Raw genomic sequence first — 26480 nt, 5'->3', positions numbered from 1 at the left:
GTGAGCCACCACGCCCGGCCACTTCACTTCTTAAATAAAAGTAAGGAATTACGTAACATGGTGATAATTATTACATTATATTTAAGTGAAAACAATAATATACTTATCTAAAATTGAAGACATGTTTTACTTAAAAATTACTTATATAGCATGCATAAATGATGAAATGATTTTTTAAATTCATAATGGATCTCTCCAAATCATATCTTACAAAGAGTTTAGGAATATAAAAATATTGGAAAGTGCTGATCAAGTTCAAGTCCCTTACTTTGCTGATATAAAAAGATGTTGAATGGGTGCTTTGTTTAGATAAACAAAGATAGCAGCAGAGGCAAGATTAGTACCAATCTGGTATTTTTTTACACTTCCGTGTTTCTGTCCTTATGTTCACTAAGGGAAAACAAAGCGAAACTATGTGACCAATCCTCAGTAGTTCAGCTGGAAACAAATGGCTAAGATGGAATAATTCTCAAATTCCAACCTACCTATCTTGAGTCCTATTCCTCCTGTGTCTGCTTCTGCTGGAAGACAGGTAGCACTACAGCAATTGAATATATCCCCAAACCCATATCTGCACGGCTTGTGTAAGTTACTGTCTGTTTAGAAAGGCCTACAAAGAGTGATTCAGACACTACATAGTTGGAAGTTAGAATTCTTATCTGTCTCTAGAGGCTTCCCAAACCCTCCCAACTACACTGTATAGGGAGTTCTCTGCTCCTGTTATACTGGAATATGGCTCTGAAATGAACCTCTGGTATGACCTAAACTGGCAAAGATACACTGTAATGTTGACCAGTTGGCGATGTAGAGAAAATCCCTGCCTCTTTTTTGACTACTGACTCTGGCCCCTGGCTCCCTCATTGCTGTCCCCATTCTCACACAGGGTCATTGCTCTGGCACAAGACCCCCAGATTTCCACTACCCAGTACTCAACTTTACAACTTTAGAGAGACCATAGATTTGTGAGACTACAACTCTCCAATGTCAGAGTACAACTTTGAAAAGTTTACCAAGGGCTTTATGCTATCTAGCCCAACAACAAAACAAAGCTCAGACAACTCCTATTTCTGGATATGGGGCCCCCAAACAACCTACAAAAAGAAAGATGAGGGATTGAGGTCAGTTCCATTATCCTGGGCTTTCTCACCTTATTATTTGTTTTTTCTTTAGTCTTGCAAGATTCCAGTGCCATGTGTCCAAATGTTTTTCTTACTTTTGCACAACTTCGAGCTTGAGGTAGCTGCAAAATAGCAGGTCTAATAACATGTTTAGAATGTTTCACAGGACCTTAAAAGAATAGAATTAAAGGATAAATATATTTTTACTGAAATACTCCTTTACTCCCTATTTTTAACTAATATAATTCTTATTTTCTAAAGTCATGTTTAAATGAGGGACTAGCGTTAATTAATCCAAGTCAAAATAACCATTGAGTTCCCCAACATTCGCACCCTGCCTAGCTTTTGCCCAATAACTATTCATTTTGATCATGAAACCTGGCTTACTTGCATTATTTCTTCATGTTTTGTCACTCTGACCTACCTCCATGCCCCCAACACGCGCACACATATAGGGAGATGAAAATATAGGTGGTAAAATATACAATTTCTGAGGTTCTTGAAATAGAAGCTACATACCTTGTTCAGCACTCTTTATATCAACACTACTTTGCACAAGAGCTGATGTCATAAAAACATTGTTTTTCCTCACTGTAAGAAAAAATATTTAAATTTTTTTAAATACAGAAGAGTGTCAGATTCTACACTATTTGGGGCTTAACAATCCCGTTCCGAACTCACCAGCAGATGTCGCAATTGGCACTAACAGAGTAGTAGGTAGTGCCCTCTGGAGCACTGGCTCTGCGAAAAATGGGATTGCCAGCCAGGCGCGGTGGCTCGTGCCTGTAATCCTAGCACTTTGGGAGGCCAAGGCGGGTGGATCACCTGAGGTCAGGAGTTCGAGACCAGCCTGGCCAACATGGCGAAACCCCGTCTCTACTAAAAATACAAAAAATAATGAGCCGGGCGTGGTGGCAGGTGCCTGTAATCCCAGCTACTCGGGAGGCTGAGGAAGGAGAATCTCTTGAACCCAGGAGGTGGAGGTTGCAGTGAGCTGAAATCGCACCACTGCACTCCAGCCTGTGTGACAGGAGCGAGACTCCATCTCAAAAAAAAAAAAAAAAAAGGTATTGCCGGATGCGTCCTGCTACATAGTTCTGTTTACTTTCAGATATCTAAGTGAAAATTAGGTGACTAGCAGAAAAGGCAGTCTTTTTTTTGAATCTTTAAATAGTGCACTGTCAGAAATTCTACAGACTACAAAATCTGAATTGGTAATGAACCCTCCGGCATTAATATATAGCTCTTATAGAATATTATAAAACTGTTAGCAAAGTCTGCCCACACTCCCTGACTTTTTAATGAGTATACCTGAAGAAAGAAGTAAAGATGACAAATCTGCTAGGTTATTTTTCTACAAGCATGTTGGTGGCGTAAGACTGTGGTGGTGGCTCCGAGTATAGAATTTCTATACATTTCAAAGGGATCTCCTCTTGATTGCAAATTGCAGAAACAGCAACCTTTGGCATTTAGTGAAAATGAGAAAAGAATAATTGCTTCTTCAAAGTATTCTTTAAGGTGTTATAAATGTTGGGGTAGAATCCCTTCTCTACTTCAGAGTTCAATTTAATGTTTTTTATGATCTTTATTATTGAACATCAACAAAAAAAGAGCCATATTTTTCTCCTGCTGAACACCACTAACATTCTGCACAACATAAAACAGAATGATGCTCTTTCTTTTTGTGTGAGTGTCCAGTAAAAAATGAATTAAAGCAGGTGCATAGATAACTTAAAGTCATTCCTTTGTTTTATGTATAAATACAATAAAACAGAACACCTTTGCCTCTGGGATTAGGATCTCTATTTCTATGTCTCTCTCACTTTTTTTTTTTTCTTTGAGATTGAGTCTCTCTCTGTCATCCAAGCTGGAGTGCAGTGGCATGACCTTGGCTCACTGCAACCTCTGCCTCCTGGATTCAAGCGATTCTCCTGCCTCAGCCCCCCAAGTAGCTGGAACTACAGGCGTGCAACACCATGCCCGGCTAATTTTTGTATTTTTAGCAGAGACCAGGTTTCACCATGTTTGCCACGCTGGTTTCGAACTCCTGGCCTGCAGAGATCTGCCTGCCTTGGCCTCTCAAAGTGCTGATATTACAGGCATGAGCCAACACGCCCAGCCAGGATCTCTGTTTCTCTTAATGTCTGAGCTTGTCAGTCAGGTTAGAAGGACTAGAGACACTAAAAAGTGTCTCTTCTGCATCTGAAAGTTACTTGATATACTGTTGCTCAGTCATGCCTGCAATTATTAATAAGAATACAGATTTATTCATTGAAAAACTCTGTTGTTCAGGCCAGGCATGGTGGCTCACGACTGTAATCCCAGCACTTTGGGAGGCCGAGGTGGGCGGATCACGAGGTCAAGAGATCAAAACCATCCTGGCCGAAATGGTGAAACCCCATCTCTACTAAAAATACAAAAATTAGCTGGGCATGGGTGGTGTGCGCCTGTAGTCCCAGCTACTCGGGAGGCTGAGGCAGGAGAATCACTTAAACCCGGGAGGCAGAGGTTGCAGTAAGCTGAGATCATGCCATTGCACTCTAGCCTGGGCGACAGAGCCAGACTCCGTCTCAAAAAAAAAAAGAAAGAAAGAAAGAAAGAAAAAACTCTGTAGTTCCTGGGTAGAGGGTGATCAATTCAAATGAAGTGAGTAGTTTGTAATTTTTCTTTCTTAGTGGCAAACTTAACTTGGAAAAGGCAATTGATTGTTTAGTAGAAATAAAAACATGAGAATAGAGATCATTTTAATGTGGAGAAAATGCCAACCATTTCAAATATTTTATTATGATAAAATAGTTTTACTAAGCAAAACATTATAAATTTCAAGTAAAGAGGAGTAATGTTTTAATTAGTGGAAATTTTAATGGATTTCTATGCTAAGCTTAAAATATGAATCTAAAGCATAATTGCATGTTTTAAATGCTATTACATTATAAACTATGTAGATGGACAATAGTAAGTAAAATAATGCAAATTGTTTTTACTTTTATAGGGCTGCCTTAAATAAAATAATACTGTTATAAATGTGAAATCCTAAAAAAACATGAAGTTCAAACTTTCTACCAAAGGTAAAAACATATACTCAGAATTTGTGAAGTTAGAATTCATAAGGTATTCTTCGATGCATACTTTGCTAAGGCCTCTGTTTATTTCTAAAGTGTCAGCATTTTATGATCGCTAAGAAAGAAAAGTCATCATTAATAAGAATGATTTTGAAAAGTCAGTGTCAGGCTTGAGGTTCTAGAAACTCTTTATTACCTGGCCCAGAATGGGGGAAGGTTGGAAGGTTAGTGACGGATGAACATCTCATTTGCTTCTGAGACAAGGTTGATACTAAAAGCAGATTGCAAACTAAAGTCAGTAAGAAAGTGGGTTTTTTGTTTTGTTTTCATTTGGAGTTTTGCTGTTTTGGAAAAATTTCTGTATCACTAATTTAGAAAAATCTTTTTATTTCTATTAATAAAAATGAGTACATCTGATGAAGATGATAAATTAATTTCCATTCAATTCCATTCAACAGTAAATATTTATTTTGTGGTCACCATATGTAAGACACTATCAACCATGAAGATGACCTCGAGGAACTCACAGTGGAGGAAAAATATATACATAGATGCTGTATTACAAGGTGGAAGGCATAGAGCTCATTATAAAAGGAATCCCTGGAGTGCTTTCAGCATAGAAGACAAGCAAACTAAGTTACTGGTTTACTCAGAATACAGTGTATGATAAAATTATTTTCAAGGGGTAGGCATCCATTTATTTAAATAGGCGGTTACTTTTTTTTTTTTCTTAGGAGTCTCACACTGTCACCCCACCTGGAGTGCCGTGGAGCAATCTCGGCTCACTGCAGCCTCCACCTCCCAGGTTCAAGAGATTCTCCTGCCCCAACCTCCCAAGTAGCTGGGACTAGAGGCACCTGCCACCATGCCCAGCTAATTTTTTTTGTATTTTTAGTAGAGATGGGGTTTCACTATGTTGGCCAGGCTGGTCTCAAACTCCAGACCTCATGGTCTGCCCACCTTGGCCTCCAAAAGTGCTGGGATTGCAGGTATGAGCCACCGCGCCCAGCCTGTGGTTACTTTAAAAATGGCCTTTTCTCCTGCTTACAAAGCTAATACATGCTCAATGCAGAAACTTTGGAAACATAGCAAAATACAAAGGCATGGGGTACAGGGAGGAGACCAAATCACTTGCAACTCCTCTACTTAAGATAACCACTGCTATCATTGTGGCTTATGTCATTTTGGTATTTTTTCCAATGCTGATAAATGGAATGTTTAAATACTGACTAACTGTACCATTGTATAGCTTGTTGTTTTCACATAACAATATATTATAAACACTATTCAGCTGGCAAGCTTTTAACATTACCCTTTTGAAAAGTTTCTCAGTAATTTTGCATTCAGAATAAACATAACAGTGAATAGTCAACAGTCAAGGCTATACATACCTCCCTGGGACTGAGAATCTGTAATATGAAAAGTAAAAGATGAAGACCGTACACGCTTTCTTGGAAAACCATTACATTCTGCAAGAAAAGCAATGGAAAGGCTAAAATTACTTGTGATAATAAATTATCCTCAACTCATGATAGGGTAGGATAAACAGAATTTTCTTTTGTCTACACAGATCATCATTTGATAGCACATTTTAAATATTGGGGTTAATAGTTTGCTGATTCATTATAAACCTATAGGCATATCATACTAGTATGAAACAATTAGAAATGAGTGGTGTCAGCAATAATTTGTATATGCATTCTGAGGTCTACAGAGAATGCTTTTGATAGGCTAAGGGGCAGGGAGTGGAGCACAATGAATTTTAGTCACTAACATCAGTGTTCTCAGGGACCTATATGTCATCTTTCAAAACAAAAGTGAATCTACTGGCATATTTTAAAAAAGAAAAAACATTAACTTTCACATAGTCTGTGCCACATGCCAAAATACTTGTGTCTGCTAATTTTGTTTGTATAAAGATTGATTTTGGAATACAGGATGAAAATCATTACCTGGTTCTGCTGCTTCATACAGGGTGTCTTCTGCAGGTCTCTGAAAGGAAAAAAACCACTGAGGAGAGCTGAGTATTTGCCTTTGTATTATGTTGGTGCAAAAGTTATTGCAGTTTTGGCAATTAAAAGTAATGGCAAAAATTGCAATTACTTTTGCACCAACCTAGTACATCAGATTTCCACCCTGCCACTTTACAGAATTCTCAGAAGCCAGGGCTAATAAGCCCGGCCAGGACAAAGCAGTTCACCTTCCTTCGTTCAGCACATAGTCAAGAAAAAACAACGTCTAGTCCAGTGGTTTTATAGTTCAATGGCTGCAGATTCGCTTGTGGAAGTTAGTTTAAAATGTGGATTTTGAGGCACCTATTCTCAAGATTCTGAAGTGGTTGTTCTGGGAGGGGGTCCAGGAATCTGCTTTTTAAACAAGGGCTTGAGGGTTGAGTGTTTCTTTCGTTTAGTGTTTTTGTGGGTAGTAGGTTAAATTACCTGCATGGGTAAGAATGAATACCAAGAAATAAGGTAAAATGAGAATCTAGTGGAGTTTTTTGTTTGTTTAGAGATGAGGTCTTTTTCTGTCACCCAGGCTGCAGTACCAGCAGTGCAATCATAGCTCACTGCAACCTCTAACACCTAGGCTCAAGCAATCCTCTTGTCTCAGGCTCCCAAGTAGCTGGGACTGACTACAGGCACATGCCACCATGCCTGACTAATTTCTTTTTATTTTTTTGTAGAGATGGGGTCTTGCTTTATTGATCAGGCTGGCCTCGAATCCCAGGCTTCAAACAGTCCTCCCACCGTGGCCTCGAAACGTGCGGGGATTACAGGCACAAGCCATCATGCCCAGCAACTAATCTTACTGTTGGTCTTTCAAAACGAATGATTTTATTATGATGACAAAAAAAGCAGACAGAGTTCAGAAGATCCCTTTTAAATAAAATATTGTAATTTAGAATGTGTTTTTTTAACCCAGTTTTAGGCTAGGTCAGTGGTGAGGACTCATATGAGGAATTGTAGTCCTCCTAATCTCTTTCAGCTCCTCCCCTTTTCAAGTTACTCCAAATAAAGATACTACCATAGCGAAACAGTATGTTATCCATAGCTGCAAGACAAGGCCTCTGGCTTCCCATTCCAGCCAAACTGAAGTTTGTAAATCCTGACTATATAAATAATCTGGAGGCACTACTCTGCTAGTAAAGAACAGGATAAACCTATGCAGCCGTGATATCTTTCAGGATAGCTAGCTTCCTGAAATATAATTGTCTTTGTCAAAGTAAAATTAAACAAAGAAGTAGTCAATCTTACCTTAAAAGTTTGTTCTCCCTTTTCAAAAACAAATATGGGTTGAGCAATGACAGATTTTTCTGTGAAAAAAAAAGAAAACAGGCAAGAAATCAAAGCATACTCTGACATTTCTTACATCATCTAAAAATATTTGAAGACTTTTTTTTTGTTTTTTGTTTTCTCTGCATTTGGGTAAAAGCCAAGCTATTTTACGTGAATACTATCAATTGCACATTTATAAATAATTTAACAGTTAATTACAGAAATAAATACTTGGGGGAAATGATAGCAGTATGTTTCCATAAATAGATAATCCCATTAAAAGAACATGCTTTAAGTGTTTAAGGAAAACAAAATATAATTATGTACCTTTAGAATCTCATCATAGCATAGCGATTAACACCATTGCTTTAAGAATAAAAAGTTTCAATGAGTGAAAAATCTAATCTAGGAGTAGTACTTCCACTTAGGTTAGATGTGGAGGTATAAATGATATGTATGCATTGCATTACAACCTTAAGATATCCAGAAATAATTCATATTTTCTTCACTAGTCATACACCACACTTTATTTTTAATATTTAGATAAAAAATTAGTCTAACACAGTGTTATAAAGTAGGTAAAATTTGTCTTCAACCTTGCCAGCCTTATTAATGTTTTGTATTTTCTTATCTTAGATATGGCAATAGAGAGAAACTCATTCATTCTAGGGTATACATAAGTGATAACAGCTTTAAATATAAACGCTCCAGAATTCTTAAGAAATACTATGTGGTAGTTAAGGGCTTGGGCTCTGAAGTTAGTTTAGATAGGCATGTGTTCAAATATAAGTTACATCACTAATTGACTAACTACTTTGGGAAACAATGTATCTTTACCTTAGTTTCCTCATCTGAAAAAAAAAAATCAAGATTAAAGCAGTACTTACCTCATAGAGTTTATGTGAAGATTAAATGAGACTTTTAGATATAATTTTTTAAATTTTAACAAAAACAAAAAAGCCTTAAAGAAAGGTTACCTGGCATTCCACCAATCCCCATTCTAAAACTCGTAGCTATCATTGCTAAATGATGACAACACATTCTGGATGAGACCAAGTAAGACCTCAGAACTTTTCTCAGTATAGCAACCGTTACCAACATATTGTCTTGGCATACACTGAGGTAATTTGCCATCCCTGAGCTGAATAAATAAAGCTGTAGCTGACAAATTTCAAGAAACTACCAGACATATACAACTTTTAAATGCCAGAAAGGGATTCCCCATTTCTCCACAATCTTATCTCATAAGAGTTTCATAATGTCTGCAAACACCCTCTGTGAATTTCCTAGAGTCATGTGAATTTGGATACCTCTTTTCAGTCCAGTGAAATAAACTGTTCAGTGTTTAGTGGGGTTTTTTTGTTTGTTTTTGTTTTTTGTTTTTTTGTGAGACAGAGTCTTGCTCTTGTTGCCGAGGCTGGAATGTAATGGCCAATGGCTCAATCTTGGCTCACTACAACCTCCACCTCCCGGATTGAAGCGATTCTCCTGCCTCAGCCTCCCGAATAGCTGAGATTACAGGCATGTGTCACTACACCCGGCTAATTTGTATTTTTAGTAGAGATGGGGTTTCACCATGTTGGCCACGCTGGTCTCGACCTCCTGACCTCAGGTGATCCACCCACCTTGGCCTCCCAAAGTGCTGGGATTACAGGTGTGAGCCACCACGCCCGGCCTTGTTTAGTTTTTTTATGCAAGCACTTACCATGCTGTCTTCCCTTGGAGCCAAGTGATCCCCAGCAGAAAATCTTCACTAACATATTGGCATTACCATTCATATGAAACTATAGCTCAATTCTTTGTTGTTTCTCAAAACAAGCTCCTTTTCCGGAAATTATGTTAGATTTAAGCAGTGAGATTTGCAGAGACTTTGAAAATAAATAGTTTTCGTGAATGTGCAGTGGAATATTTATCAGTTAGAATAATAAATGTGACTCTTCTAACCTGGGCTTAGGACAGTCATCCCTAAACAGCATGGCTTGACCTAAGCCTACACAAATAATATGTTGACCTTCCCTCTATCCAAGCATATAGCTAAAAACGTGCAAAAGTGATCTTCAATGGCAACATTAAAGAGGAAGTCACAAAGAGTACTTGCAGCTTGGAGGGCATATAGCAAAGTAAAAAGGCCACCTTTATCCATTAATTCAACACATATTTATTGAGCATCTTTCTTATGCAAGCACTGTGCTGGGAACTAGGGACACATGGTCTAATTGAAGGTGCATTAGTGGCAGCGGAGCCACCTTCCCTCCTTGACACTGCCCAGAACTTGGTTAGCAAAGAGATAACCTTCATACTTCTTCCACCTAGATTCTCTCCCCTTCTCCCAAACAATTCTCTTAGCTCCAAAGACTGAGTCAAAAGTAAGCATTTGTCAAGCCATTGGGTCTACAGCAGATTTTTTTACCTGACCCAGTAGGAGAATCTGAAAATAAAAACAGAGTCCTTAAAATTATATTTTTAAAATGTAGCCTTTTTTCCTTTCTACTGTAGTCATTAATCCATTTATTCAACAAATATGTATTGAGAAATGACAATGTACAAGACATTTTGCATGGTATTGTGGATGTTAAAATTAAGTTTAGCCTAAAGCTACCTTCTTATAAATTCTGCCTGAAGATTTCCCTGTTCATAGTGAACTGGATGTGTAAACAGACTGGAAACTACTCCTCTACCAATCGCTGAGTTTTGGCCAATCACAGGAGGCCAACTCTTCAAATAGAGGAAAAGCCAGCTGTAACCAATCCAGCTGTTTCTGTATGTCACTTCCATTTTCTGCAGGTCACTTTCCTTTTTCTGTTTCCTTTTTCTGACCACACGCCAGCACCAGAGTCTCTCTCAACCCATTATGGTTTGGGGGCTGCCTGATTCGTAAATTGTTCTTTGCTCGATTAAACTCTAAGAAATTTAATTTTTCTAAACTTTTTCCTTTAACATGGATAAAGCAGAAAAGAAAACAGATGTAGTCCCTGCCTTTTATAGAGCTTACACTGAGGAGGAGAAACAGAACTAAGTAATTAATTACGCAATTATTGAAGTTCAACTGGGGTAAGCATTATCAAAGGGAAGTACCAGGCTCTCAACAGGTAACCAACAAGAGAATCTTAGTTTTTGGGGTCAGGGTAAGGTTTCCAGGAGAGGTGATATTTAGACAGACTTGTAGGATGAGTAGAAGTTAGCCAGGCAAACGTAGAAGAAGGACATTCCAAGCAGAGGGAAAAGCAGGAGGAAAGTCTCTGAGGAAGGCTGGAGCTTGGCACATTTAATAATGAAAGGAACCAGTGTAGCTGATACCCTAAGAAAACAGTGGACAAGGGTTACAAAACAGGGCTGGAGATGAGGCTGGAGCTTTGCAAGGCCTTGCAGGTTCTATCAGGGAGTTCTGTTTTTATTCCAAGAAAAATGGGATGTCGAAGAGGGATTTTAAGCAGGGGAGTGATTTGCTCTGATATGCATTTTTTCTTTTAAAGATCACCCCTCCCGCGGTGATGAAAGGGTATTGGGGGGAAGGGGCTAAGGGAGAGGAAATAAGAATCTAATTAAGAGGCTAGTCTAAGTTCTAGAAAAGAGCTGATGAGGCTGCTCTTTTTTTCTTTGTTTAAAATCATGCATCCATGACTTTTTTTAAGAGAAATTGAATAATTAAAAGATTAAAATACAGTCTTCTGTGGCAGTGAAAGAAAATGAGGGGATTAGAAAGAAATACTTTAAAACTTAAAGGTTAATTTTGCTATTTTGCTTGTTTTGAGATTCATGTAGCATTTCATGAATCTCAATATTCAATGTTGTTTTTTTCTGAAATACTTCATTAAGAGAAGACATTCATTCACCTCACAAATATTGAGTACTTGTTACAAGAAAGAACACGAAGTACTATCTATTTAATTCAATCTCAGTTCACTTGTAATTCTGCTCCACAAGGGAGGTACACCGTGGGTCAAGTGCTTTTATCCATCATCTGGCCTAAATTAATTATTTTAATCATTCTGTGGATTAAATATGGTTTCTGCCACTTACAGATGAGGAAACTAAGGCTTGGTTTAGTGCCTCACTAAATGCATACCATTAGTAAGTGGCAACGCCTTTAATTAAATCTAGGCCTCCTGCCTCCAAAACCATTGATTTAACTTCAATGCGTCATACTGACGTATTATCCTACATGGCTCTACTGGCACAAATTAGTCCCAAATGTATGATATGTGACATAATCCAGCACTATGCTAAGGAAAAATCAGTATAAAATAACAGGACTTTCAGCTTTGTCAAAGTTGATTGACCATACACGTGAACTTCGACTCCCTCCTTAAATCAGAAATCACAAAATAATAAGGTTTTCTTGGTGTGGGGGAGGAAGAGGAAGCCACCACAAATACAAGGAAAAATGAAGAGAAATAATAGCAACAAAATTTTGGAAGCTGGGAGGCAGAAGGATAAGTGGTAACTGACTTTGCAGCCTAATAGAGCCTAAACATAAAAATAAAGAAATACCGTGGTGTGTGGAGATACGGAGGTTAATGCCGAAAGAAACAGTGGTGAGAGTTGGATACAGTTGTCTCTGGGGATCAAGAAAAGGGAGAGCAAAGGAGGGGACAAGGATGAGTCTCCTGTTTTTCCAGAAAAACCTCATAAAACCATTTGATTCTTTAAATCACATGAATATGTATAACTTTGAAAATATAAAAACTAAATTAAAAAATAATCCCTTCTACCATAGTCAGACTCCCAGAATTAGAGGACAAACCCCACGCTGCTTGCCAAAAATAGACTTCTTATTGAATTATCCTGCCCAGCAAGCATACAGTACCTTGCTTCCTGGGCTTAACTGTTCTTCACATTAAAATAAGTGAAAATAAAGGTATAAGTAAGATGGAGTCACTGAGTTCAGAAAGCAATCAAAACTTCCCCAGAATAACTGAAGATCTGCTTTTTATGATGCCATCTAAACCTTTGAAAGACATTTGCTTTAGTTCTTGGCCTTCACCTTTACTCAAAACACTCATCTGAGTCTGTAGACAGGAATTCACTAGGAAGAAAACCCAGTACAGTGGTCCCTGTTATCTGTGACTTCAGCTACACATGGTCAACTGCAGTTCAGATATTTTGAGAGAACATTCACATAAAATTACAGTATATTGTTAAAATTGTCCTAGACTATTATTCTTAATCTCTTGCTGTGCTTAATTTGAAAATTAAATTTTATCATAGGTATGTATAGGGGAAAAAAAATTCAGCTGAATACTATGCATATATTTAATTGCTTTGTCCTCCAGGATTTTAAAGTATTATACTATCACAGTCAATGTTTACAATAAACTTTTTTTTTCTATTTTATGTACTATATACCCCCCCTAATTTTGGGGGGGTTATAAGGTGTCCCTACCTTTTATTTCCATATCTTTAATTGACACCTGGTCTCTGACAAATAAACCTATTTCAACTGGGAAAGTAACTGGAGGATTTTTTTGCTGGATCCTCTCAGAGATGGGGATTTGAAAGGATCTACTGAGTCAAAAGAAGATGTCAAAGATAGAGTAAGATGCTGAGAATGGAGTACCTTTGGCTCCATTGTACTCCAGGGGGCATGAGGGACAGGCAGCTTCTAGAGGTCCCCAAGTTTCTGCTACACAGCTTCCCCCACCTAGATTTCAGTACACCTCTTCTTTCCACTTGGTAGTGTAGTAGAGGTGGAAACCAAATTCTCCATGCTGGATAGAACCAGGCTTCTCTAGCCAGGGCTAAAAAAGGTTGTGTAAACAGTCTTGGCAGGAAAGAGGGTGGCAACAAACCCCTGCAGAGGGGCAGGCACTGCCAAATGGGTCAGCTCTAATTGCTACCAGGACTGGAATTATCCACTTGAACTGTAGCCCTGGCAGTCCCTGCATTTTCTTCTCCCTTTCTTCCTGGCCCTTTCCACATGTCTCTTCCACATCCTCTTCTCTAATTTCTGCTCCTTGTGCACTGTCTCACCCCAGTCTCCAGGACTTTCCTTTATGTCCCTGTCTTCTCACCCTTCTTCACCGTGTCTGGTTCTTTGGCTTGTCAAAGCATGGATTTTAGAGCTTGGAAGTTAGATGGTCCTAGAGCTGTATTTTAAATAAAGGACTCGAGCCTCAGCTTTTTCATCTCTCTCTCTCTCTCTTTCTCTCTCTCTCTCTCTCTCTATATGTGTGTGTGTGTGTGTGTGTGTGTGTGTGTGTGAACTATTATGAGGATTTAAGCAGTATATGCATGCCAGAACACCTACAGCTTCTTCTTCTAACCTTTTGAAACAAAGCAGAATATCTATCTGTATCTGTCTATTCATCTGTCCTCTGTATATGCACACATCTCTCCATATATCCAGATGTAGACATCTATCCACACATACATAAACATAAACATGTAGCAATATGTCAGGCTACAGTCTGCATAGGAGACACTGAATAAAAGTTAGATTCACTTCCTTCCTGCTCTGCTGTCCTGTGTGATATGCACTCACTATATTAGTCTGTTCTCACGCTGTTGATAAAGACACACCCAAGACTGGAAAATTTGTAAAGAAAAAGAGGTTTAATGGACTCACAGTTCCACGTGGCTGAGGAGGCCTCACAATCATGGTGGAAGGTGAGAAGCTCATCTTACATGCAGGCAGACAAGAGAGAATTGAGAGCCAAGCAAAAGGGGTTTCCCTTTATAAAACCACCAGATCTCGTGAGACTTATTCACTACCATGAGAACAGCTCATGAAGGAAACCATCCCCATGATTCAATAATTTCCCACTGGGTCCCTCCCACAACACATGGGATTTATGGGAGCTACAATTCAAGAGGAGATTTGGGTGGGGACACAGCCAAACAATATCACTTACCTACTCTATGTTAGCTCTGGGGGAAGTGCCTCATTCTTCCCCAAAAGTCTTTCTTTTTCTTTTCACTCATTACCTTATGCTTACCCCTAGCTTGCTTCTCATTTCTCTCCCATCTTTTTTATTCTTTTTATTTTTTGATATCAGGAAGTTTCCAAATTCAGATGTGGCCCATAAATAGTCTTAGAGATCCTTGCTCCTCAAAGTGTGATCCAGATGGACCAGCAGCATTGACAGGGAGCTCATGAGAAATGCAGAATCTCAGTCTCCACCCCCGACCTACTAAGTCAGAAGCTACATTTTATAAGGTTCCCGGGTGATTTGTAGACATGCTAATACTTGATAAACAGTCCTCTAGAGCACATTCAGATTTCTGTCAACTGAGATCAAATTTAGGAAAATGGCAGTAAAGATTCCTGGACTACTCTAGTAGTCACTAGTTAGAGTAGTGACTACTAACTAGTAGAGACTAAACCTGTGGGATGTTCTGAGTAAGCTCACAATTAATGTGAAAATAATTACTATTCAAACCGTATACTATAATTACTACAATTCAGTGTAAGGTGAACTCAAGGGCTACCCTAAGTACTTGCAAAGAAATCTCTGTGGTAAGGATATTGAAATATCAATATTGATATTGATATTAAAATTAGTCATTCGGATATTCTGCTTGAAGCAATTAATGATTTCTTCTCACATGCAAAAGTTCGCTTTCTGTTTTAATGATATACCTAAAATCTAACTTATTTACATGAACAAATTTTTTTGGAAAAGGTCACTGGTTGAGATTATTGAATGGTGATTAAAATGTTCATTGCTGCAAAGCAAAAATTTAAGCTGGAAGCATAAACTACATCAAAAACATTGGCCATAGCTCTAAAATTCCTCAACAAAAATTTGAAACATCTGAAGTTTCAAATGTAAAAACTGACATTATCTGCAGAAAAAAAATAGACAAATCATAGCAGGGGATCTCAATCTCTGCATGGAGCCCAAGGAAGAGGAGATACAGAAAGTCAGAATCATGATCTTGATTTTTTAAAAAAGAACAAACAAAAAACCAAACCTATATTGAAGTATTTTAAGATAGTTTAGAGAAGGGGCAAATTGTATCCCCAGAGGAAGAAGGAATGTGTGCCAATTCACAAAGGAACCACAAGCGTGAGACATTCTGTACTTGTTTCTACTTATTTCTAGCCATATGTGGGGGAACTCTAAAAAACTTTTTTTAATGAAATAAACAACAAACTATCTACTAAAAGATTAAAAAGCATGTTTTACAGAAGGAGGTGGTAGGGCCACAGCGTGACATTACTAACTGTGATGGGACACTCTGGTTCTATTTCCTGAGATACTTTGTACCAATTTGAAGGTAAGATAACCAGGCCTCTGGGGAAAAGAGAGGCAATTTATACAGAAAGTTTCCAGGCTGACTCACAAAGCACTAGCTCAACTGGAGACGCAAGATGAATGGATCCTGCCGAAACGATTGCAGCCCTGATCATACATGTTGAAGATGTAACCAATTTTGTGTTCAGATCTTTATACCAGATGTATATGAAGTAAAAGGGTAGGAACCCTTATCCCTTTTGATCTAACTGCAGTTTTAACTGTACTTGTTCTTAACTGCTTTAAAGTTTTTATCAGAATGAAGTTATAAACTGCCAACTCTGGGAAATCTAGCATTTCTTAGTTTATATTCATTTATGACAAACACCCACTAGAGAAAAAAGAATCAACATGTGAAAAAAAATAAGGAAAGTTATTCCTCTTTTCTCATCAATACCAAGCTGATAAAGAAAGCAGTTATTTTCAGAATGGAAATCATTTCACAAGAAGAAATTGGAGAAGATGAGAAAACTCTCTGTCAATGTGACTGATTACAACCATTATTATCCAGAGCTTTGTCTAATCCTTCTCATTTTCTGAACGCATCTGATTCTCATGCTGATAATCTTCAAGGGAACCATTCATTTTAAGTTCTAAAGACTCAACTCTCTCCTCCACTGATTTGTACATTGGTCTAGATCTAGACACTGAACAATTTTGAAAAACCAAGACATAGAGATAAGAAAATATCTAATGTGAACAAGAGGCAAGAAGACTCATAGGTTGTATCAAACACAGACCTGCTACCCTTCTGAAAGTAGGACCAAACCCTTGAACACTCTTGGGTTGAAGGCACTTCTCACCCCAAACGTAACTCCAAACTGTGCTGCTTCATTTATAATCCAGCCACATGTGATAGTGGGCCATAGCCAGTGACTTAATTTCATTTGCATTTAAGAAACTGGGGATCTGCAGCAGCAATAATTCAATTGAAGAAAAATTCTTCTCATTTTTTAAAGTTATTTACTTCACTAACATCTTTATGGAGTTCACAGAGTCCTAAAAACAGAATTTTTGTTAAATCATTTCACATAGAACATCAGGCAGATCACCCTATCAGTCAAATACAGTGATGACTGAAGAAACTGAATTTATATATGTATTTTGAAAATGTTTTGTAATTGATCCCCAAAGATATGATCATCACGTGCAGTGCTAGCTTTTTATTTGCAAGTAAACAAAATTTACTTGCAATGTTTATTTTTATTTGGGGGTGATCAGGGACTAGAATGGTTTTATAAGGACTTTCTTTGTTTTTTAATAGATCTTTTTCAATGACTATCACAGCATGCTCCATTATATTTTACTATTGTTTTAGTGTCAGGACATTACTCTTTGAATTATTATTTTTTCTTTCTTCTTAAAAATAATAGCTACCATATGAAATGCATATACCCGTCATGACTAGTCTTTACTCTTTTGCCTTTTGAAATGTTTAACTTAATATGACTTTAAGAAGTACCATGAAAAGTTAGATCTGGCTGATCACCAAGGATGCTTCTTTATGCCCTGGCATAATATAAAAATTTACATTTGTGCCATACTTCATAAGACATATTTACATATATTAATATTTGGTAAATAAAAGAATGACTGCTAGGAACTAGAGGTATGGTTTTAAAAACCTGAGCTTTGGAGAAAAACAGACTGGATTAAAATTTTATCTCCTCAAGTTACTGTGTGAGCTGGGGCATGTCATTTGAACCCTAGAGTCCAGGTTTTCTCACCTGTGAAATGGGGATCATTAGACCTACCTTATAGAGTTGTAACGATTCAGCAAGGTCATGTATGTAAAACACTCAGCACAGTGCCTGCCTCATAAGAAATGCTCAGTAAGCTGCAGCTCTGATTACATGATATGATCCTCAAGAAGTTAGTTATTGAACCCTTTTGCTCATGAGAGAACTAAGGCTCTAAAATTACAGGACCTGTCTCAGGTCACACAAATAATTCTTAGATATCTGAGACTATAATGCATGAGAGCTGACTCCAAATCTTTTTTCTCTAAGTTAGCTTTCTTCCTGGCTTCCATTGTGAGTTAAACGACTATTTTACAGCTTCTTCTTTTCTGAAAGGTGACATGCCTGGGCTATGATGGCTCTTTCCTGCCTTCCATGGTTCTGTATAAACCTGGTTGGGACATGATCCTATATTGTGTGAGTCTTCCTGCACTTCAGTTTTGCCGTCTATAAAACACTGCAAGATGCTTCTGTTATTCTTGCCATTATTTGTACACATTCTGACTCTAAAGAGATTTGATCAAGAATGTCTGCAGGCAAATGGCATAGTGATCCTAGCAATGTAAAATCTCCATGTAAATATTTCTTTTCAGACACTGGCAGTAATAACTAAGAAGAATGTGTTACTTTTGACAGGGCACACCCATTTCTGCATAATTTGAAGGCGTTACTTTGTCTATAAATAAGACTATTGTGTTCTTTTGTGACAAAATTTACTTGCAATGTTTACTTGAATATGCTTATTAGGAGCAAATGTGGGACTTCTGGATTGATAATGACAGAAAGAACTGTTTGCTCTTTCTCTACACTGCTCCCTTATTTAGGCCCAAGGGCTCAGAAAGTTGCAGAATGTGTCCTAGGATGTGCTTGGTCAACCTGATACCATTTGGAAATACATATTTAATTTGACAGCATTTGTAAATCACATATTTTTCACTCAGAATAACTCGCAGTGTGAAAATGCTCCCATATGTTAAAAATGGGTCTCTGCTTCGCTGAGGGAGTGGGGAACAAAGTCTAGGTTTCATGGGATGTTGGAAATATGCATTGAGCAGGCACATACGCAAGTCTAAAATGGTGTCTTCTCAAAGTTAATTTTAAATAATAATTAGTAGATTTTTCATTACTGCTAACATTGAAGAGGTACTTTTGACACAAAATATCATATCAGTAAGAACTAAATCACTCTTCAAAAAGACTACTAATAAGTTAATACAGCTGAAATATAGCTTCATATATTGAGTCCAGATAAATTTAAATCCTTCCCCTTTGGTGAAGAAACATACTATTTTTAAATTTCTTCATGGATTCCAAGGACACAGGCCGGATGGAGACGCTTGATTCCAACTTCTTCCAATTCTAAAACTCGTTTCTTTAAACTAATTCCTCTTTGTCTTGAGCCTTTGAGCACATAAAAGAAAAAGCTCCTTGTTTCTCCATTTCCACAAGAATAAGTGGATGTTATTCCACGGAGAACAAGTCTTTGGCAGTCTATTCAGGAAGAAGGAGCTGAGCTGCCATCCAAAGCCCGACTAGCCCAGGAGGGGCCTGGTCCCCATTCTCCTCTAGGGAACCCCCAGGAGACCCATCATTCCTCTTCTCCTTGCGTTTGAGGGCTGAACTGCCCTCCTGGCCCTCAGGCATAGAAATGTAGCAGGAATAACATGATGCCTGTGGCAGATGGTTCTGCAGTGATATATATTATTGCACCATATCAGAACTAGTTTGGAGGAAGTAAAGGCCAGGTAGTAATTTGTACACTTAACCAGAAATATTTTGTTCACCAAGCTAATAAAAATTAGCAGAGAAAAGTTTTTACTTTTAAAATTTATATGACTTGAAAAATTCCCAGGAAAACTGAAAACAGTCCTGTAAATTTATCTATTTCTGAGGATGCCTGGCTAGCTCAGCTGGCTCACTACAACCTCTGCCTCCTGAGTTCAAGTAATTCTCGTGCCTCAGCCTCCTGAGTAGCTGGGATTACAGGCATGTGCCACCATGCCCAGCTAATTTTTGTATTTTTAGTAGAGATGGGGTTTCAACATGTTGTCCAGGCTGGTCTCAAACTCTTGACCTCAGGTGATCCACCCACCTCAGCCTCCCAAAGTGCCGGGATTACAGGCATGAGCCACCACAACCAGCACGTTAATTTAACCTTACTCAGTTTTCAAAATGAAAAATGTTACAAAAAAAAAAAACACCAAAATTTTAATCCATATTTGAGAATGAAGCTTCTTATAACAAAAGTTTGTCTTGTTAAATAAACAGAACCTCATAATCTGTAGTACTGATATGGGTCTTGCCTATGCTCTGTATATAAAAATACACACACACACACACCTTTATCTGCCACTTTATGTCTCTGCAGACAAGTAAAGTTGAATACAGCCAATCATAGACCAAAATAATCAATTTTCAGCATTCACAGACTTTCCTCTTTACTCTTACTCTTTCAATAGCAATATCCTTCCTTTTATTAGAACAATTCCTTAAACAGGTCATTATAAAAATCTGAAATATGGTTTTTACATCTACATGGAGCCCCACTCCAGAGAGATGACCATGTTATTGAGCTGTAGTTGCTGCAGGTTTGAAAGTTTCTCTGAATCTGATGAGGGAAAGAAATTTGAATCTCATTAGCATTGAGTTATTTCAGCTTCAGCCCATCCTGCCACGATACAGGTCATACTTAAAAATCTCTTCTTTATCTCTCCTGTTTGAGTATATAGGTTGGGTTCCCTCTCCTCACTTCCTTTTTTTTTTTTTTTTGAGATGGAGTTTCACTCTTGTTGCCCAGGCTGGAGTGCAATGGCACGATCTCGGCTCACCACAACCTCCACCTCCCGGATTCAAGTGATTCTCCTGCCTCAGCCTCCCAAGTAGCTCACTTCCCATTTTAAACCCTATTCTCCTTCTGAATCAACTCACAGACATACATTTTATGTTCTTTTGAGGTGGCTTTAGTTAGTATCAAAAGATACCTTCACACCAGCATCCCTTGTTAAAAGTCTAGATCTTATTCCTATGACCTTTTGTTTGTTTATTGCCATCCACAGGGTGCGAGGTATGTGATCATTGGGTAGAAGGAATGCAGCTTTTTAATTAATACAGGTATTTACTGCATTTTAAATCCTGACTTTTGAATATTTTGCTAGATTTGCCAACAGACTTCATTAAAAAGCAACTCAGGTGTGAAACTTACCTTCCCTAAATGTTAATTAAAATTTTAAGTCAAGTTAATGATTTAGTGTAATAGTTGAGCCACCACTTGAAATAAAGTCCTAGTTTAAATAAAAAGTGAATTATAATAATGACTATTATTTAGCCCCTTTTTAATTTGAGGTTTTGCATACTGCCTCTTTATTTTGTCAAAAACCCAAACTGCTCTCCAAGGCTGTATCAGTCCTGTTCCAAAAATGGTACATTGCTATCTTTCTCATTTCATGCAGTGTGGGACATAGGGGCTAGGCAGTTATTTAAAGTTAAGCAAAAACTGCTAGCCTAATCAGTAAGCCACTTGCTCTGAGCTGCTAGGTGTGCACTGATACATCTGTATTTTTGCAACTGTTTCTTTTCCAGTCAAATATACCCTTTTGGGAGACAGTTGGATGTAGTTGGTAATTCATATAGAAATTAACCAGTGATTTAATAGCAACCTATTCTAAACAACTGAACCACAAATTGAGTTTAAGGGCCAGCCATCATCCAAGTCCTTCTCAGGTACTTAGCTGAACATCTATTTTGTACCAGCTTAAGAGGCAGTGAGCATGAGTGAAAGCAGTCTCCGGAGTCCGGATCTTGGATTACAAGCTTGGCTGAAGACCCCAGCTCTGAGACCTCCTGGGGCTTTCACAAAGAAATGAGCTAATACATCAAAAGTACTGAAAAACAGTGTGGGGTATATAACAAACACTTCATAAATGTGATTTGTTTGTAAGTGACATGTTAGCACTGTGGTATGGTCTAGGGTATGAATCCATTTTTCTGTCTCAAATAACTTGTGCAACACAACTGAGGCAGCATTACCACGAAAGAATAATTCTTGGCAAATCTCAGAATCTCAGTTTTGAAAGTGATTTTATAGGTCCCCTAGTGGAACTTATCATCTAAGGTGTCAAGAGCATCCTCAGTAGATGGCCTTCCATAACAAAGAATATCAATAAGGGTTCAAATGTTTGCTCTTGCCAGATCTTACTTCATGTGTGGAGCACACTAGTGTACAGGCTACATGTGTGCCAGGATCTTGGCCCTTCATCCCACAGGATCAGCCTCCTGAATTTACCTCAAAGTGCTGTACCATTTCTAACATATGCCGTATTGTTAAAAAATGTAGAGACGTGCTGCTTTTTGTTATCACAGTTGTAATTGACTTTAGAAGACACCAGCAAAGACAGCATAATTAGTATGTGAATGTTAGATTAAATTATACCATCTAAAGTTGTATCTATTGACCTAGTGGGGAATTTGTACCTCAGGTGTGGTTACCAGCACCAGGAAACCCACATTCAGAGGCTTCTTATTACAAGGTTGTCATCTTTCCTTCTCAATCAATATCTGAGCCTTTGAGATTTAGCATCATCAACATCAGAAATGAATTTTCATTGGTGAAATTAATGGCATTCAAGACCTTGGATTGCCTGAAATATTTTAAGGACACTTGCTAGTCTTACACAACCTGGACAGAAGAATCTGGCAAGACCTGTACCCTGTACTTTTAAGTACAGTGCCCAAAGCTTTATACTGAAAGGTCCCAGTGTCCATTAATGAGCAGGATAATTCTTGGTTACTGGCTGACTACACAGAATACTGCCTGGGGAATGTCGTTTTGTCTGAGCAAACCTTAAGGAACAAAGAGTTTGGGACATCGTATGCAGTGTTTTATGCTTGTTTGCTAATTAATGTTTGTTTAGTAAATATCTGTCCATTTGGAAGAATTTACCCTAAGATTTGCTTTATTTTAACATGGTATTGAGGTTGGGAGGAGTAGCTTACTTTTACTGCATCCCTAACTTTTTGTTGGTTATTTCTAGCTCCCCAAAAGAACCTGAAAGGTGTAAATGATCAAATTAACTCAAGTTGGCATGTAATATTTCCCATCTCTCTCACAGTCAAAGCCAAAGGACTTACCAGGGCAGACATGACCATGTAACTGCTCTTTCCTCTCCCCTCTCCCTTATCTCTCAATCACTTCCTAACACTCACTTAAGCTAACTTGATCATACTGGCATCCTTTTGTCCCTCCAACACAGTCATTCTTAAAGTGTGATCTCTGCAACTGCAGCAATGATGGCATTTCTCTGAGAACTTGTTAGAAATGAAAATTCTTGACTCCTTCCCTCCACTCCCCTCAGAACTTCTGAATCAGAAAGTCAGAATGGGACCCAGCAATTGTGTTTTAATAAGCTATCCAGGTGATTCTGCAGGTGATGCTAGAGTTTGAGAATCACTAACCTAGATAACTGTGATAAAAATATTGCTCTAACTGAAATGAATCAATAACCACGTCAGAACAATTGTAGACCAAGTGTGATTTCTAAAACTCAGTCTTTGTACTTACTCTTTATTCTACCTGGACTGCTCTTCCCCTAGATGTTGCATGACCCACTCCCTCACCTCTTACAGGTCTTTACTCAAATTCACCTTCTTAATGAGGTCTTCCCTGAGCACTCTGCTTAAATCAGATCTCCATTATGACACTCTATTCTGTCTGCTTAATTTTTTTTCCATAATCTCTGTCTTCATTATTATCATTTACACCATTGAGCCCCAACCTTTTGGCCCAAGGGACTGGAAGACAATTTTTCCACAGATGGTGGGAAGGTGGGTGGGGATGTTTTGGGGATGAAACTGCCCCACCTCAGATCATCAGACATTAGATTCTCATAAAAGAGCACGCAACCTAGATCCTTCACATGCACAGTTCACAATAGGGTTCGCGCTCCAGTGAGACTCTAATGTGCATTGATCTGACAGGAGGCGGAGCTCAGGTGGTAATGCTCGCTCACACCCTGCTCACCTCCTGCTGTGTGACCCAGTTCCTAAAAGGCCATGGACCCCTGTTTGCACTATATATTTTGCTAATTTATCTTCTTTATTGTTTGCCTTTCTGCCTCTGAGAAAATAAGCTCCTTGTGGGCAGGATTTTTTGTTTGCTTTGTTCACTAGAGTCGAGAACAGTGCCTGATAAATGGTGGCCACTAAGTGTGTGTTAAATAAAATAAATGAAGTGCTATGTAAATGCAAACAAGATGAAGTAGAGATGGGGTGAAAAAATATTCATGAAGTAGTCCATTTTAGGTGTTTATTAAAGGATAACTCATGAGTCAGTTATGGCTTTAAAACAATACAACACTGAATTCTAAAGAAAGTTAAGATAAATCGTTGATTCTAAAGGATGTTCAATAATGAAAAGACAGATGCTTGACAAAAAGAGTTAGTGTCTCGCCCTAGGTGTTAGATAGTTCTTTTTATTATACCTCAATTTATCCTGTGCTAATCTCATTGATTAGCTAATTTTTGGTGACTATGTTATTAATAGAGAAGTTCTAAGCTTTAGGAATAAAAGCAACAATAAAATACCACTATTATTAAAGCTGACTAAAGTTATACTAACATTTTCTCTTGAAGGTGTGATATTTCCTGAGCTGTGGGTACTCTGCCAGTAGGATACGTTATGCTCTTGGGCAAGTTATTCTAATTCATTGAGATATTTCAGTCTCTTCACTATTCTGTGGAATTACTAGTAGAGGCCTAGAGGAAAATTTGGAGTCTGAGGCCTCCTAGGCAGTCTCACATTTTAGAAAATGAGGCCTAAATTACATAGAATAAAATGCACAGATGAATTTTTGACAAATGTATGTGCACTGGTAACCAAAACCCTATCAAGATATAAAACATTTTTATTGCCCCAGTGTGTTCCTTGTGTCCTGTTCCAGTTCTCCTCCCTGGGCAACAACTGTTCTGATGTCTATCACCATGGCCTAGTTTTGCCTGTAGAAATATGTACTCTTTTGTGTCTGGCTTATTTTCACTCAATAAAACATTTCTGAGATTCACCTACATGGTTACATGTATCAGTAATTCATTTCTTTTTACTACTGAGTAGTATTCCAGTGTGTTAATATACCACAATTTGCTTACCAGTTTACTTGCTTATGAACAGTTTTGGGTTGTTCACATATTGGGGCTCATATGAATAAAATCTGCTACGAACATTCTTGTGCAAGGCTTTCGTGGATATATTTTTATTTCTCTTGGAAAAATACCTAAATACGGAACCGTTGGATAACAGGGTACTTTTGGGTTTAATTATATAAGAAACTGCCAAACTGTTTTCCAAAGTGGTTTTTACCACTTTCCAGCAGTGAGTGAGTTCTGGTTGTTTCACATCTTCTCCAAGCATCATGTTATCAGCATTTAAAATTTTAGCCATTCTAGTGGATGTAAAGTGACATTACATGGTGGTTTTATTTTGGATTTCCCTGATAACTGATAACGTTGAACATCTTTTGATGTGCTTTTGGCCATTTATATACTTTCTTTTTGAAGTGTTTGCCAGATCTTTTGCCCATTTTTAAATCAAATTGTTTATCATGAGCTGTAAGAGTTTTTAACATATTCTGATTGAAAGTTCTTTTTCAAATATATATTTGACATTTTTCTCCCAGTCTTTTCTTGGTGGTATCTTTTGAAGAACGGATACGTTTAATATTGATAGTCTAACTTATCTATATTTTATGGTCAGTGCTTTTTTGTCTGTCTAAAAAGCTGCCTTTTTGATGGTGAAGATATTTTCCTACATTTCTTCTAGAAGCTTTATATGTCTAACTTTTGTGTTTCAGTTATATTCTATCTCAAACTAATTTTTGTGTGAGGTAGGTATTGTGGTTCATTTTCAGAAATATTTTTCCCCATTTGTTCCAGGATTCTTACAGAAAAGACTATCCCTTCTCCCTTTGAGTTATCTTGATACCTTTGTCAAAAACCAACTGACAATGTACTAATAGATCAATTTCTGGACTTTATATTCTGTTCCAATAATAGATTTTTCTATCCTTACACTGATATCATCTTGATTTATTATAGCCTGAAATCCAAAAATGTAGGTTGTCAACTTTGTTCTCTTTTTCAAGATTGATTTAGTTATTCTAGGTTCTTAATATTTCCTTATCCTTTTAAAATCAGTTTGTCAATTTCAAAACAAAAAATCTGCTGTAATTTTTATTGAGATGGCCTTGACTCTATAGGTCAAGTTGAGGACGATTGACATCTTAACAATATTGAGCATTCCAATTCATGAATTTGGGATGTATCTCTTCTTATAATTCAGTCTTCTTCAGCTTCACACTGCAATGTTTAAGTGTACAAGTCTTGCACGTATTTTGTTAAATTAATCCATAAGTATTTCCTTTTTATGCTATTAAATGAGTACTCTAATATTTTTAATTTCCACTTGTTCTCAGTTAATATATAGAAATACAATATTTTTTGTATGTTGACTTTGTAGCCTGATACCTTAGTAAATGCATTTATTAGTTCTAGCATTTTTTGATAGATTTCTCAGGATTTTTCTACAAACACCATCAATCATCTGCAAAAATAAAAAGATAGTTTTACTTCTTTATTTCCAATATGTAAGCCTTTTATTTCTTTTTCTTAACGTAATACTGGCTAGGATCTCCAGTACACTGTTGAATAGAAGTGATGATAATGGACATCTCTGTTTATTTTTCCTAATCTTAAGAGGAAAATGTGCAATCTTCTACATCGAGTAGTGTTAGCCGCTGGGTTTCTTGTAAATGTTTTTCATCAGGTTGAGGAAGTTGCTCTATTCCAAATCCCTTGAGTTTTTATATCAGTTGGTATTGAATTTTATGTTCCTCTACATCTTTCTGGCACAAAGGTATTCATAACACTCCCTTACAATCCTTTTAATATCTGTAATGACACCCTCTACATCATTCCTCATACTGGTGGTTTCTCTCTCTCTGTCTCACCTTTTTTTTTTTTTTTCTTAGACAGAGCCTCACTCCATTGCACAGGCTGGAGT

General features: G+C 37.7%; 1 protein-coding gene across 13 annotated transcripts in view; it reads right to left on the bottom strand.

Annotated features, from left to right (window-relative positions):
• RANBP3L (RAN binding protein 3 like) overlaps positions 1–26480 on the bottom strand; it is a 53764-nt gene that overhangs the window by 15649 nt on the left and 11635 nt on the right. For 2 of the 13 annotated variants that reach the window (XM_034960167.3, XM_034960163.3), the window contains exons 2-7: positions 7435–7493; positions 6133–6190; positions 5572–5649; positions 4377–4451; positions 1638–1709; positions 1148–1287 (exon numbers count right to left, since the gene is read on the bottom strand). In XM_034960167.3, coding sequence (XP_034816058.1) covers positions 1148–1287; positions 1638–1709; positions 4377–4451; positions 5572–5649; positions 6133–6190; positions 7435–7493 — 482 coding nt within the window. The remainder of the gene's footprint in view (positions 1–1147; positions 1288–1637; positions 1710–4376; positions 4452–5571; positions 5650–6132; positions 6191–7434; positions 7494–26480) is intronic. The other 11 variants (XM_063604508.1, XM_003806652.5, XM_034960164.3 and 8 more) reach the window with 10 other exon arrangements.

The sequence above is a fragment of the Pan paniscus genome, chromosome 4 (genome assembly GCF_029289425.2).
Source record: "Pan paniscus chromosome 4, NHGRI_mPanPan1-v2.0_pri, whole genome shotgun sequence".
Taxonomy (NCBI): Eukaryota; Metazoa; Chordata; class Mammalia; order Primates; family Hominidae; genus Pan; species Pan paniscus.
The sequence above is the reverse complement of the archived record's forward strand: the minus strand, read 5'-3'. Positions and strand labels throughout refer to the sequence as shown.